Here is a 15,558-nt window from a genome sequence, read left to right as displayed (position 1 = left end):
CCATATTGTTCGATACAATACGATACAACAATGATTGTACCAATAGACAAAAATCATTTTTTTCTTCATGGAGACATCTAGAATATCTAACTCCACTAAGGAGAAGAAAAGCTTCTAAGCTACAAAAGACCATCTATTGTTCGAAACAATTACCCATGGTTCAAGAGGCTGAGTGATACAACTGTTGAATTCAGAATTTCATATATGAAGAGAGCTCACTGACCATACTATGTAAAAATAGGGAAAAAGATATTTTCATGTTGATCATCTTTATTGATGACATTTTAGTTATGGATGATAATTAATAGGAGCTTTTAAGGCTAAAGAGCATTTCACTCTTTGCAATATGCAAAAAAAAATCAAATGAGTCGGAATTAAAAAATTTCATGCACTCATTTGGAAAAAGAATAACACTTAGGGCATATTTGACATGCATGACGGACACTTCCATAGGGCAAAGCAGCCCTGCAGCATGTGTCCTATGTTTGATATCTGTTGCCATTGGCATCCGGCACAAGATAAAGTGCATCCCACATGATGTGTTATAATGCGTCAGTATGGGACAAGCAAGTCACACCCTCAAGGATACCACTGATGCATTCCAAACAAGCATCGTGCATTCTATCTGTGCAGCGTTTGTCAAGCATATCAAAAGCCCCCTTAACATACAGTAAAGAGGAAGACTATAACTGTATTAAGATGTTTCATGGCCATTATATCAGATGCAATAAGTCATTGTTCAAATGATGGTGGGCATTATCGAGACAATGAGTACCAAAGAAGGGCTACAGGCCTACTTTGGTGATTATAAATTGTTAATGTCATACAAATTTCAAGTATTTGGAATAGCAAGGCTCAAGTCCAAGGATGATACAGGGTATTGTTGAAAAACATTTACTTTTCATGATATAGTGGGCTGTTGGAAAACCATTCATACTCTCATATAGCCTTCTAAAGATAAAATGTATCAAGAATTCCTTTAAAAGCATAGGGATGCAAACAGGTTGGATCCAAAACAGCTAAATGCATCGGAAGTTGATCCGGAACAGCCAAAAATTGCAAAACCTCCATCCTGGATCTGACCCATTTGCATCCCTAGATGTAACTAGCATGATATATCATTCTTTCATATGCATGACAAGAAATAGTTTCCTCGTATCCATTTTGGCTTGCTCACCCAATGCCGCGAAGGGCATGACATGTTATGGTGTGTGGTTCAAAACATAACTATCTCTAGGACCCAACGACCAATCACTATTTCCCCAATATATAAATTTTGGTATGTGCAATATCTTTTCTTTTTCATATGGGATATGCCCCTAGATGGTTTTGAACCCAACGGTCAGTTAATATGGTGCAACTCTCTGAATCGAGCCATAAACAGGAACCTGCATAATAGGTTACAATTTTTTTTAAAGTAATAATAATCATAGTACAGGCTGCTATCTACATTTTAATTAACCAAGTTCCCATCTATAACAAAGTGTAAATTACTTAAGTTCTGTATGATGCACCCCCCCCCCTCAGTTTTTCTTTGAAAAAGGAGTAGTTTAGCCTGTACAATTTAAACACCAAAATGCAAGTTGTTATGGGGAAAAAAAACATGTAAATACAAGTATTTCAGATAAATCAGTTAAGAAATTATAAATGAGAGAACCAATGTTGTACGTATCATTACTATACATAATATTGATACGATACGCACTTGTATCACGATATGAGTGTGTATCGTGGCTGTATCGTATGTATCGCACGACACAGGCCCATATCATACCGTATCGTATGATACGGGGTGTATTGTACGATACAGGGTTAGCACATTTAGAAAATGGTCAAATTGTAATTTTTCAATTTTGGGTTTTAAAGACCTCTTGAGGGCCGACTCCCTCATTTGTGTAAAAGTCATTATAGAGTTATCCACACACCCTAAGACTCGTGAGAGCGATTTGGGAGCTGATCTCTACACAAGAGAGAAGGCCTTTGCGGTTTGCTAAAATAAAAGTGCATTTACACCATTTTTCCACTCAAGGAAGTGGGTTAAGGTAAAAAATATTTATTACAAGTAAAATTACAAAACTACCCTAACAATTAGAGATTTATATCAAGGTAGAAATCATGCGCCAGACTCCTCCAACAAAGATGGAATCAGATGATCCGGCATGGCAATGCGGCACTCAAGTAAAGAGTGAAACCGATTAAAAATTGAGTGCAACTATTGCCATAATACTTTTGTTTATGTGAAATGAAAGTACGAGTCTTGCGGCATGTTCTTAATTGCAAGATATTTCACATTTTGCATTGTTCTTGTGAGATAATTGATGTTTAATGATGTCTTATGTAACTCATAGAGACATAATGCTTCATATGTGATTTTCTAATTGTATTTTGTGCAATTCATCATTGTTTCATGTGTTATAATTTTTTTAGAATTTTTGTTAGTTTTTTATGTTTTTCATGATTTTTTTTATTTTTTGAAAAAATTTATTAAAGAATTATGATTTTTTACGATATGATATGATACGATACGTATCTTATTTTGGGCCCAACCGATATGGGTAATGATACGATACTTACAACCAATGTTGTGAAAGGCGTTGAGGCACAGCCGCGTAGCGTATCTCTCCACTAAAAAGTGAAGTGAGGCGTAAGCCTCGAGGCGTAAAGCATAAGCCTCAAATTTTAAAAAATAAATTAAAAATTTGCTTTAAAATTTCTAAAAATATAAATAAATTTAATAAATAAAAAAATACAACATAAACTTTAGTCAACAAATATCATACAACAGATCATTTGATCATAGAAGTGCTTCAATCACTAGTAATTATCATAATCAATGTAATCAAACAATATGCACCAAAGAGAAAATGTAATGACTACATTGGCACATGAACCTTGTCGCTAGGGATGGCAGTGGGGCGGGGCGGGGCGGGGGACAAGGTTTCCACCCCCGCCCCGCCTCAAAATTTTATCCTCCACCCCCGCCCCGCCTCCGCGGCGGGGATGGATTTTATCCTCCATCCCCGTTTCATACCCTTCATCCCCGGTCCAAACGGGGATGAGGCGGGGCGGGGCGGGGATATTGCGGGGAAAAGTGGTCGGGGCGGGGTTGGGGCGGGGATCGTGGCGGGGACGGGGCGGGGCGGGGAAAATTGCACGTCCACCCCCGCCCCGCCTCCGCGGCGGGGATGGATTTTATCCTCCACCCCCGCCTCCATCCCCGTTTCATACCCTTCATCCCCGATCCAAACGGGGCGAGGCGGGGCGGGGCCCCGCTTTCCCCCGGTCCACTGCCATCCCTACTTGTCGCTCCCAAGAAGATCAGTGATCAGGGACAGAGAAAGCCGGAGACCGAGAGAGGGAGAGCGAAGTAGGCAGGACAGAGAGAGAGGGAGAGACAGAGAGAGGGAGGGAGACTTATCGAGAAAGGGAGGGCGACACCACTTTCTTCTTATTCCTCCTCATTTCAGCAGAGATGAGAGTGAGAGACAAGAGGAGAGAGGCCCTAATCATTCGGGCCTCTCCCTTTTTTGGGTCAAATGGGGGATTTGACCCCCATTTGACTCGTAAAAAATGAGGCGCATGCCTCAGGCTGAGGTGCGCCTCGGCCTCATAGCCTATGAGGTCTGCGCCTCAGTGAGCTTACGCTTTGTATGTGCACCTCAAGGCTAAAAGGCCCTCGCCTTGTGGGGAGACGCACTTTTAACAACACTTCTTCCAACCTTAGAGAGAACCCTTCTTTAGTCAAGTCAACATAGTCAAACTACATGAATGAACTCATCTAAAACAAAATATCAAAACTTTTCCAAGGCCCCAACAAGCATTTGAAAACTATGTTACATGGATACAGATGCAGGAACGGGGCATAGTGTGTAGGGCTATCAATGGGTCAGGTCAGGGCCAAGTTAGGGTTGACCTGGACCCACCCATATAACTAATATCCGGGTTCGGGTTTTGTTGGGTCATGAACATAGAACCAAACCCAGACCCACAAAATTTTAGAAATTTACCTTTATTAATATATATAAAATACTCAGGTCGGGTCGAATACCAAATCATGACCCAAACCCGGCCAGCATATTGCTCAGGTTGTGTTCAGGTCAACCTGAATATTATTCGGGTGGGCACTTTCCATGCCCATACCAGAGAATTCAGGTTTGGGTCGGGTACCCATACAAACTGGACGCGTTGACTGACCTAATAGTGTGGATATGCTTGATACAACAAGGCAGTACTCAAAATTTAGGACATGGGGACATGGTTGCTAGTGTGTGCACACACACACATAGATGTATATATATATATGTGTGTGTGTGTGTGTGTGTGTGTGTGGTGGGGGTTGTATTGTTTCCTACCCTCGTGGGTAAGGAACCCCCTAGTGAAAAAAGTTAATATTTTTTATTTTATTCAATTATTTTGCATATCCGACCCTTCAGATGAGATCTACATAATAACCTTAGTAGAAACTAACTTCTGGATCATATTTTTCTGACTTATATGTCAGATTTTATGAGCGGTTGAAAAATCAACAGCCTACAATGTACCAAATCTTCAAACCTCAAAAAACATATTTTTACATAGAAAAAATATGATCCAAGGGTGGATTCTACTAGTTTGACCATGTTGAACACATCCATGAGGTCAGATACAACCTCACCCCATGAGCTCTAACTAGGGGGTTCCATACCCATGAGGGTAGCAAATGCTATCCCTATATATATATATATATAGACACGGCATATTTGCCATCGTACCCATGTCGACACGTGATGACACAGGTGCAGGTACACCCTGGGTCGGGTCCTGCAATACTTTGGGTCGGGTTCAACTAAAGCCCAACCCGAAACACTTTTTTTTGTTTTTGAAGCCCTCCCCCTTTCCACCCTTGGCAATAGCCGAAGGAGAAGAAGAAGAGAGAGAGAGGTACCTACCTCATCGTCCTCCTTCGTCTTCTACTCCTCGTTCTCCTTCTTCGTACCCAAAGAAAGAGAGAGAAGGTGGCTCCTCCTTCTTCATCTTCGTCTTCTCCTCCTCGTTATCTTTTGTGGAGAGGGAGAGAGAGGCAGTGGGGATGGTTAATAAGAGGGGGGATGGGAGTCACGAGGTAACCCCCTTCCCTTTTATAATAAAAGAGGGATGGGGGGTCGCGAGGCATCCTCTTCCCCTTTTATAATAAAAGAGGGATGGGGGTCACGAGGTATCCTCTTTCTCTTTTATAATAAAAAGGGAATCGGGGTTATGAGTTACCCCTTCCCCTTATATAACAAAAGGGTAACTCCATCCCCCTTTTTATTATAAAAGGGGAAAAGAGTGCAGTAAATATCATTTATTTTTAAAATTAAATATTAAATTATACATAGCCGTGTCCCCATATCCATATCTTTTGGAATTGTTGTGTCGTACCCATACCTGTACCCGCACCCATACCCATGTGACATAGATAAATATAAGATTTATTTATTTATTTTATTTATAATTCTTGGCCTAAAGCAATAAAAGATGAATATCATCTCAAGTGCAAACTCTTGAACAGCAATTCTAAATAACTATAATTAAAAACATTAAATAAAAACACTAAGTTGAAAACTTGAAATTGAAATGTAATGTAATCTATGACAAATTTTAAAAGAACATGAACACAAGCAAATAAAAACTAATTAATCAAGATCATCAAAGGAAATAGATAAAGTTAATGACACGATATTGATTGTGTCCACCACTGGTTTGACTGTGTCCATGGAAGTGTCCCAGTGTGTCCAAGTGTCATGCCACATTGACACAGGATACACATGATAAGATATCTGTGACATAATTTGTAAATGAACCTTGTTAATTCATTCATGGTTCCAAGTGCAAAAAAGCCCAAAGCATCGTTTGACATTCATATGAAAGACACCAAAAAGTGTAAAGAATCCCAAAGCATCATCTGACATTCACATGAAAGTGTCAATAAGGAGATGCGGTACCATATTAACAGGTTAAACTGATGATCATACCGTGCACTCAAACTGAGGGCCCTGAATAGTGCCACAGACAATGCAGCAACCTGTCAACAAAGAATCCTGTCATAAATTAGAAAAATAAATCATGGCAAAAATAAAAATTAATATCTTAAATATATAACACAAGCCAGAATATTATATTTACAAACAACAGATGATCGGGCATTGCAGCATTTAAACATAAGAGTGATTCAGAAAATGATAAATAATGGTTTAGATCAGCATTGTTAAAAACGTGCCTCAAGGCGCAAAAAGTGGGCCTCACCTTTGTGCCTTGAGGCGCATGGATATGGCGCAACAGCCCTGAGGCATATGCCTCATATGACTCAGGTCAAATAGGGGTCAAATCCCCCATTTGACCCAGATTTTGGGAGCGAGAGGCGAGAGACCCCATTAGGTCTCTCTCTCTCTCTCTCTCTCTCTCTCTCTCTCTCTCTCTCTCTCTCTCTCTCTCTCTCTCTGCCGACAAGTATAATTAGCTGATTTTTTTTATATTAGCCATGCTTTTTTTTTCTTATACCAACACAAGTAGTTCATCCATAACTATTTGATGTTCAATAATTTTCTAGCAAAATTTGATGTTCAACAATTTTTTTTGCTGTTGTGCTTTGAGTGCTGTCCACAAGTGTCATATATGAATTCCTCGATTCTATAAGCCTATGAAATATTGAGCATCTGAATTCCCTGTTATCAGTTTTATTTTGTGATATTAGTGACTAACTATGATTTATACTTTATATTGCCTTTGGAAAGAAAAAAGTAGTGGTGTTATATTCTCTTCAAGTTTTATCTGGCATGGTTTAGGTTGTGGATTCTATTTAGTACTGAGACCAGTAATTTTATCTTGGTTTTTTTTTATCAGATAGAATTTTAATTGTAATGTCATGCTACGTGCTTATGGCCTTTTCAAGTTCAAAGTGTTATACAGATGTGATCTGATCACTTGTTTGTGTAATATATGTTGATTTTTATTGAGGATGAATCTGAATTCATTAGATTATATAAACTATGAATTCATTAAGTATTCATATCATAGGACTATGGGCATTTATATATTTTTTGGGTCTTTCATTTGCACTTGTGAATGTTGTAGCACTCTCATTTTGGAGAGTTTTGGATAAATACTTAACATTTGGTTGTTAATGCTAATATGCATTTTCTGATGATGACATGACGTTGAGAAATCTGATTGTTAGTGATTTTGTTACTTAATTTTTTATTGAATGCTCATATTTTATTTCTTAGATACTTACATAGATCAAGTTGTTGCATTAATGTTACTTTTACATGTTAATCTCATATTTGTGGGTATTTATTTGAGATTTTTTATTTCTTATTGGTTGTTGCTTCATCAATAAAGCATTTCTTTTATTTATTTGTATTTTTTTATATTTTTAAAAGATTTTTTTAAGTTTTTTTTAAATTGAAGCTTACACGTCGCTTCAGTTTTTGGTGGAGCGCTACGCTACTCCTCAACGCTTTTAAACAACATTGGTTTATAGTCTAGACTATAGCTATAAAAATAGACGGCATATGGATATTGTGATAAGCACATTGTACCAGGTATCAGAACAGTACAACATACAGATTCATTATACCAAATTGTATCATAACATATGAAAAGATAAATTTCAAATTGTTTAAAATATGAAGTACTTTACAAAACCAATACACTGCTGATTTTCTAACATTTAAAAAAAGTTCAACTTAAAATTTATAAAACAAGAAAATTTTAAAATTTTAAAAATCTTTGTCAACCTACAATAAATAGAACATGAATGGATATATAAAAATGAAAAAAAAAAGTTGTATAAAAAATCAACATTATCAAAATTTATAAAAGTAAAGCAATAAGAACTAGTTAATCAAATATTCATGCAGATAGACAAAAATTCAAGACAAAGTAAGAGCATAATAGACCTTAATAAAACATGAAGTACAGCCATCAATCGCACACACAAAAAAGTCGCTCACAATCTCTAATTGACCATTTTCACCAATCATAACAAAAGCGAGAATAAATGAAGGATTTTCTTCAAAACATTTCCTTCGTGCCTCTCTTCTAGTATGTCTAGTCCTTCATAATCACATAATAAGATAGGGAAAAAAGACTTTTTCATGAAAATAGGATTGATGGTACGTTAATAAATCTCTACTTACAGAAAAAATATTGTTACAATGAAAGAAAACTGTTTTAGAATTTTTCCCAAAGCGATTAGCATTCCAAATAGGCAAATAGTAGAAAAATAACTGAATCTTATGATATGTCCTCTAATGTACAATACAACTGACACCAAATGATATATATATATGGCCTAACACCAAAAGATATGCTCCTTTTTTCTGTTAAGGGTGGGTGTGCCATATTGTATCAGAACCAAGGACTACAGTATAGTATCATATAATATGATAGAGGAAACAATTTAACATGGAAGCCTCTTTATGTTCTATAGTGTGACAATGAGTAGAAGCAATATAGGTGTTGTTTCTTGGTTTGTTCTGTACATGTTAACAAGTCATAAGTAGAGACATGTTAGTCACTTTTTAGTTTCTTCATTATAACCTTAACAAAAGGGCATTCTTAAAGTATTCTGTAGTTAATATACATGAATGAACAGTGAGAATTGAGAGCCTTGAGGTCTCTTATCATTCTCTATTTCTTCTCTTTGATATAGTCATATGGTATCAAAGACATGGAAGAGCTTAAGAACGACTTGGGTTAAGTTAGAGGGCCTCAAATGTAAGTATTAGGAGCTGCTATATTGAGTAGAGAGGTGTAGTAGTAGTTTTTCTGGGTACTACATAGGTGCTAACATCACCCTATAGAGGAATGACCAGGCTGTTTTGAAGAGGATTCAAGATAGGGTGCTTTGCATCTGAAAGGACATCCTAAAAGAGGATTTTGGAAGCAAACAGGTAATTTGGAGTTATATGGAAGGACATGAATTTCTCTAAGCATTAAGAATAGGGTAACACAGTCCAACTGCAACATGACATGGAGAAGGAGGGGAGTCTTCATCTGCTTGTAGCTTCTTGTGCCAAAGGAAAGCAATCATACAATGTCACTTCTCACTCAACCCTGGATTGAACAATACAGGAGTTGCATGGATAAATCATGGAATACAAAGAGACCGCCTCTACACTCTATTTTGTAAAACAATTTGTCCAACTGCAGACTGCATAGAACAGATCAATTATTGAAATCCAGAATATTGTGATAAGTTATTTCTATATGGTCAAGAATGACAATGTGAAACATAAACAATCATGATTATATAGAGACTCCTAAAAATGTTCATCCATGAATTCTCTGAGCATGCTACCCTTTGGTTTTCAGATCTAATTCTAAAACAGAATCACAAGAGGGAGAAGAATACCTCTTCAGAATTCCCTTCGTGAGATTCAATGGCAGAAGATAGGCATAACTTAAAAGGTTTCTCACTCCGGCTCTGGTTGCGCACTCGAAAGTTATTTCTGAACTACAAGGGCCCCAATTTACAGTTGTTTCAGTCCAACAAAACACTTATTACAGTAAGATCACAAACTGCATAAAAGCAGGTAAAACAAGAACAAATTTTTCATATAACTGTCTTGAGTGAGGTATCTTTTAATTCATACCCATTCCACATAAGGAACTAACTGATTGGCTCTCAGCTTCTGCTTCTCTGATATTTCCAGCAAGTGTGGGGGTAAAAGAGAGAGTAAAGAAGCCTGCCAGGATAATGAATCTCATCAGAGTTGCTTTCTTTTGTAGAATCTTGTCAGATCTTATAACTGAAACATTGATTAGATAGGTACACAAACATATATACAAACATTGAAAAGTTAACCATTATGCAATAGACTTACATCATTACATTGTAAAAAGAAAACACAAGTATACTGCCAATCTATGTCACATGGGTGCGGGTGCGGGTGCGGGTGCGGGTGCGGTGCTTTCAAAAACCTTGGGTGCGGGGGTGCGGGGGTGCGGCAGAGGCAAAAATGTATATATATATATAGAGAGAGAGAGGGAGAGAGAGAGAGAGAAGGGGGTCCGGAGGTTCCCCCCGGCGCGGGTCCTGCATCCATGATTGCTCATTACTGATCAGAAGGTTACCAAACATATTTCTAAATGTTGGGATTTGACTACCTATCATATGGGTGCCAATGAATTCAATGATTTCATAGACTTAGTAGGACTGATAGAGATTGATTATGGGTCTTCCTGTTTTACTTGGCATAACAAGCAAGTTGGTCCTAATTATTGTGCCAGTAGGATCGATTGTTGCTTCGTTAATGACCATTGGATGTTCAGATCATCCCAACTCTTCCACCTTATGACAAACCGCAATACGTAGCGTAAGCAGATGAACTGACTTCAGAGGGAGGACGAATCCTATGTGATGGGAAGAGAGTATTTTTTGAGAGGCCTCAAATTATTTCTTCAAGTTATTTGTCAAGGGCTACATCAATCGTAACCCTTTTAAAGGTTGTCCAGATCCGTGGGGTTGGAAGAGGAGGTGGTCTTTATTCTTGATGAAGATAGCGCCCCAAGCTTAGATGAGTACCCAGATAGCTTCTCCGGTCTATTGTATCTAAAGACATTTATGAGGCGGTCAAAGATTTTTTTCTCAAAGAGAAGATCATGTCCATGATGAGTTGTAGAGCCTGATTCATAGTTTTTGCCCTTGCAGGAAGGGGGGTCCAGGGGCTCCCCCCGGCGCACGGTCAGCGGTCCAGGGGGGGCCGCCCCTTGCGGGGGGTTATAGGAGGGGAAGTCCCCCCCCCCCCCAAGAAAATTTTTTTTTTAAATTCCGCAGCCCATTTCATAGGGAAATTTTTTTTTTTAAAACAAAGAAATCCAAAAAATGGACCGAAATGACCCTGGGTGCGGTCAACGCACCCGCGTCGAGTCGCGTCAACACGGGTGCGGCACCCTGCTAGCCGAATCCCTGTGACTTAGCTGCCAATGTAATTTCCTCATTGTTGTACTCCAGTTATAGGCAATCTATGTTAAGAGTACCCGAGAAAAGGTTTACAATATTTCCCATGCTCTTTTCCACATAGTACATAAATTCATAAAACAGGGGAATGTGGTAAAAAAAATCATCCATAATCAGATTATAAACATTTTTCTAACAGAATTCATCATATCCATATACAAAGTCACCTTCCTCTAAGACATATCTACTTCCCTGTTACTTTAGCTACTACAACTAGCTTCGTACTCAGACCTCTACCAGGAAGATTGTCATTATCATTGTCCTCAAGCCTTTTCCGTTTGTACAGGATGCTTTTTATGAGTCCTACTTCTCCACTCTAAGTCACATAATAATCTTCAAGTCTCTATTCACTATCTCCTCACTAAGTATTGGTTTACTCCTCGTAGTTTCTTCTACCTGCATCATGTCATCTTTTTGTAGTAATTTTATTTCCAGGTCTCCATATAAAGCGCTCAAACTATTTCAAAGACAATCCTCGTTTGTTGGTGGTACTCCTGAGCTTCCTCTAATGGACTCCATCCTTATTCTGTTCCTGTTAGTCTACACAGATACATTAGTCCTTCCATATTTTTTTATCTGCAAAACCTCTGTGTTACAAGGTTTTCCTCCATATTTCTACTCTCTCACTCACGTAAAGCGTGAGACCTCTTATTTTACAGATAATGTCACTTGAACTGTAACTTATGCAAATAAGTATGAGCTTAAAAAATATCTTCCGTGTAGACCAAGACTGATAGAACCACAACCCACTGCTTCATGCGTAGTCCACTAATTTTGGTCTCACCATGAATCAAAAATAGTTTAATTTTACCCATTTGTGATGACCTTTCTCCACTATACTGAGCAAATTGATACCTTAAAACTCGATTTCAAGCTTCTACAATGCATTATTGTAGTTGTCTAAGGTCTTCATAAAATTATAATGTTTAGTTGAGTCCTTCCTGTGATGGCAAACCAAAAGTGGGGTATCATGTTGCCTTTCTGTCAAGTAAGCTTCCTCACAAATACTTCAGATTTCCTCTCTTTTTGCCCCATTCTTTAAGCTGGAAACGGATGGGACCTTGAGATCAGTTTGTTAAGATAATAGAACTCATTAAGCACAAAAGTCTCCACCATTAAAACTATTCTTTGATTTTTGTTTAGTTATACTGTCCAAATTTGCATTTAGGTAGTAATGGATCATATGCAACACGCACATAACTGGAGAAAAAAAAACACCAGTATAAATTTCAAATCAATTTGAAAAGTTGAACACAAAAAAAAATGTAGCCTTCATGTTAGAATGAAGAAACAACCTGAATTAGAGGATCATCGCAAGCAGCGTCAACTAACCTTCCCCGTGCAAGCAAGCAAAGCAAATGAACCTTATGCACGAGTTCAGCTAATTCCTGTATAAGAGCAGAACTTTGGTTTTTAGATTGGAACAAGCATGGCTATGGTATCAAAGTCTAATACACAACTTAAAACTACAAAGCCAACATGCAAGATATTACAATCAACCTTGTCTTTTGCCGAGGCCCTGCGCATGGGCGGCTTTTTAGAAGAAGAGGGCGTTGAGAATTCGACAATCACATTCTTTTCTAAGCCATGGATGTCCTCATTGGGCCTTGAACCTGAAATTGAAACACTGCCTTCTTCCCAGTCTAATTCGTCTGCATCTAAACCGCCTCTATGAAAAGCACCAGTAAGGCCCTCTACAAGTTTCTCCTGAGTTATGCTTTCTGCCTTTGCGACATCACTACACGCAGCTAAAAGATCACACCAACTATCTCTTCCGCCACTCTCTTGCTCATTGCTCTTCCTTGTCTCTTCATCCATCTTAGCAGAACTTTCAGAAACCCTCTCGGAAGAGGCAGCAGACCAGCCATCAGCAAAACCTTCAACCTTGTTAACAGATTTTCGCTTCTTTCCAGACTGCAACAACAGTATACGGAAAACATAAGCAATTCGTGGAACTTGGGTTAAAAAAAAGTTCTGAAACACCAAGAGACTGACCACAACGATGTTTTCGCCATCGCCACTATCTCGCCGCTTCGTCGCAGATGATTTACAAGCTCGAAGCGACAAGTTTCCAACAGCCTCCTTTGGTTTATCAGCTAGAGAACCTAAGATCAAGCACTTGTCAAACACATATAAAATCTAACCAACAACCCAGTTTCCCTTCCTGATGTTTTAAGTTCAAATGCTCATAAGATTACAGCATTAAGAATTTCCTCGTGGAATTGATCAAACAAAAGGAAAAAATTTCACGCGATTACCATATTTAACCAAGAACCCACCTCCCCTCTTTGACTGTGTTAGGTCTTTGCCTCCTTGAGAAACGTTTTCTCCATCAACCTGATTTCCATCACCTACCAACGAATCAAAACCAACAAATATATGAAGAAATGAGCGAAACAACAAGTTTCACGTGTAAAGGCACTTTGTGTATCGACGAAATCATTCATACGTGGAATCACAGTCGCGTTTGGGCGCTCTGGCCAAAGACCAACATAAAGATAACGTGAAAAACGACTAAAATTCGTCAATATTCTTTGAGATTCAGAGGTAACTAAGAAAAACAGTCGACCAAGAAGACGATGAAATCGAGTAGGAATCGATGGGCTGCGTTTGGAAGGGTTGGAGAGCCAGTCGCTTACCGAGAGCTCGCTCATGTGGGGTCTTAGCTTTGCTTCTCGTTCTCATTTCGACCGTTTTCTTTGCCTCTTTCTCTGTTCCTAGGATTGCAACAGAAGCCACGCCACTAGAATGGAAAGGTATCGAAATCAATGAGAGAGATGAAACGCTGAAACGATCGTTCAGGTGGTGCGCGGGCGCGCCAACACAGGCAGAGAGAGAGAGAGAACCGGATCTGGTACGGATTCGGTTTTGCAATGCCAAGCATAAACAAAGTTAAAAATCTGACAAGTTTTCAATGCCTCGTGACTCTTGAACTTTCTCAAGGCACAACATAGACACCAGCGTATTTGCAATGCTTTGTTATTCTTGGATCTTAAATCGACCTCCGCTTATCACATAAAAAGTGATTTTTTTTTAAACAATTACGAAAATAAAACATAAAAGATTCTAGGTCTTACAAATTTAATAAATACCAAACCAAAAGAGATATTACATTAATTCAACAAAAGAATAATCAATTTTATTAATCAATATAACTAATATCATATAAACAGAAATAATAAAATAATTTGTCACATAGAGCCAATCAGCCAAGAACTTAAAACATGTCACGCAAAACTCGCAAGCTCCACGTAGCAAGTCACCTTATCACCGAGCTCTCGATCCAAAAAATTACTTTTTAAATATAAGATCAAAAGTAGAGTTCTTTATACGAATTTCTCTAGAAATAAAAAAAAAAAAAAAACATAAACCAAATTCATGCATAATTTTAGTATAATACAACAACAACAATTTTATAATCAATTTATCATTCAAGCATTTAACGCAAGTATCATGCAATAACAAATGTCGTGCAAAATAAAATAAACATAAATGCATGAACTAATGCAGAACAATAAAAATGCATTATTCAATACTCATACATAAATAGCTTATTAAGTTATTTATCAAAGTTGTTTTTTGTGCATGTTTTTAATAAATACACATAATTTTAGTTTTCACTTTTCCTTAAACCTGTGAATACATAAAATGAACACAATAATTTTTAAATTCCAAGTTAGGTTCACAGTTGTAACTTAACACATAATTTATAATTTATTACTAGGTTTCACACTTATTCCTTGACCCATATCAAAAACTAGTGACATCTACTTGTACATTAAAAATCAACTTCTAATGCTGAAACATAAAGAAAATCAGCATCCTTTAACATCACTTTCTTGGTATATTAATAACTACAGTTATGTCAACAACACCCCCAAGCAAAGTGGCTAAAATCACTCTAAAATCATGGCCATGGGATAAAACACCACAACGAGTTTAAGGGCACAATCGCACACAAAATTTTAGTATCTTCGCAGTTTCTCTAAAACCAACATCTAAGATTCCTACATTGTGAAAAGGACATCTAGGAAATGATTAATTGCATTGTTTGTCTCTTTTACCTTTTTAAACAAATTCAAATTCTTTACACAATAACTGTTTTGCAAATCCATATACAAAACCCAACTCAGGCATGGGTCCTCCATATTTTTAACAGATCAATTAATTTTAAAAAACTAATAATTTCAAAAAAATAATTTTTTCATTGAATAAAAATAGTTTTGAAACAACACATGCCCCTGGCCTACATGGCCTGCAGTGATTCACATCAGACCACAAAAGTAACTCAAAGTGATTTATGTATCTTTTTGCAAGATCTCAATGAACATGTAACACACTTGTTCAAAACATGTCCACAATGCACATCACATAACATGAATGCACGTAAAAATCAATTTGCATATGCATGTGAATAGATGCTTGCATTACACATTATCATGATCCAATTTATTCATAAACTCCTGAGCATGCGCATAATCATATTTATGCAAACATCAAATAAATTTTAAAATTGTCATGCATATGACATACGCATTTACATCATAATAATTAAATGTATAACATGCACAATT

General features: G+C 37.6%; 1 protein-coding gene across 1 annotated transcript in view; it reads right to left on the bottom strand.

The window, feature by feature from the left end:
* RAD4 (DNA repair protein Rad4 family) overlaps window positions 1–13,744 on the bottom strand; it is a 43,467-nt gene extending 29,723 nt beyond the window's left edge. The window contains exons 1-8 of the mRNA XM_089987233.1: window positions 13,624–13,744; window positions 13,243–13,335; window positions 12,980–13,089; window positions 12,485–12,898; window positions 12,280–12,372; window positions 9,618–9,710; window positions 9,377–9,478; window positions 5,994–6,043 (exon numbers count right to left, since the gene is read on the bottom strand). Of these exons, the coding sequence (XP_089843359.1) occupies window positions 5,994–6,043; window positions 9,377–9,478; window positions 9,618–9,710; window positions 12,280–12,372; window positions 12,485–12,898; window positions 12,980–13,089; window positions 13,243–13,335; window positions 13,624–13,669 (1,001 nt within the window). The 5' untranslated portion in view covers window positions 13,670–13,744. The remainder of the gene's footprint in view (window positions 1–5,993; window positions 6,044–9,376; window positions 9,479–9,617; window positions 9,711–12,279; window positions 12,373–12,484; window positions 12,899–12,979; window positions 13,090–13,242; window positions 13,336–13,623) is intronic.
* Window positions 13,745–15,558: the final 1,814 nt, after the last annotated feature.

The sequence above is a fragment of the Nuphar pumila genome, chromosome 14 (assembly GCF_984573655.1).
Source record: "Nuphar pumila chromosome 14, dmNupPumi1.hap1.1, whole genome shotgun sequence".
In the NCBI taxonomy this organism is placed as follows: domain Eukaryota; kingdom Viridiplantae; phylum Streptophyta; class Magnoliopsida; order Nymphaeales; family Nymphaeaceae; genus Nuphar; species Nuphar pumila.
The sequence above is the reverse complement of the archived record's forward strand: the minus strand, read 5'-3'. Positions and strand labels throughout refer to the sequence as shown.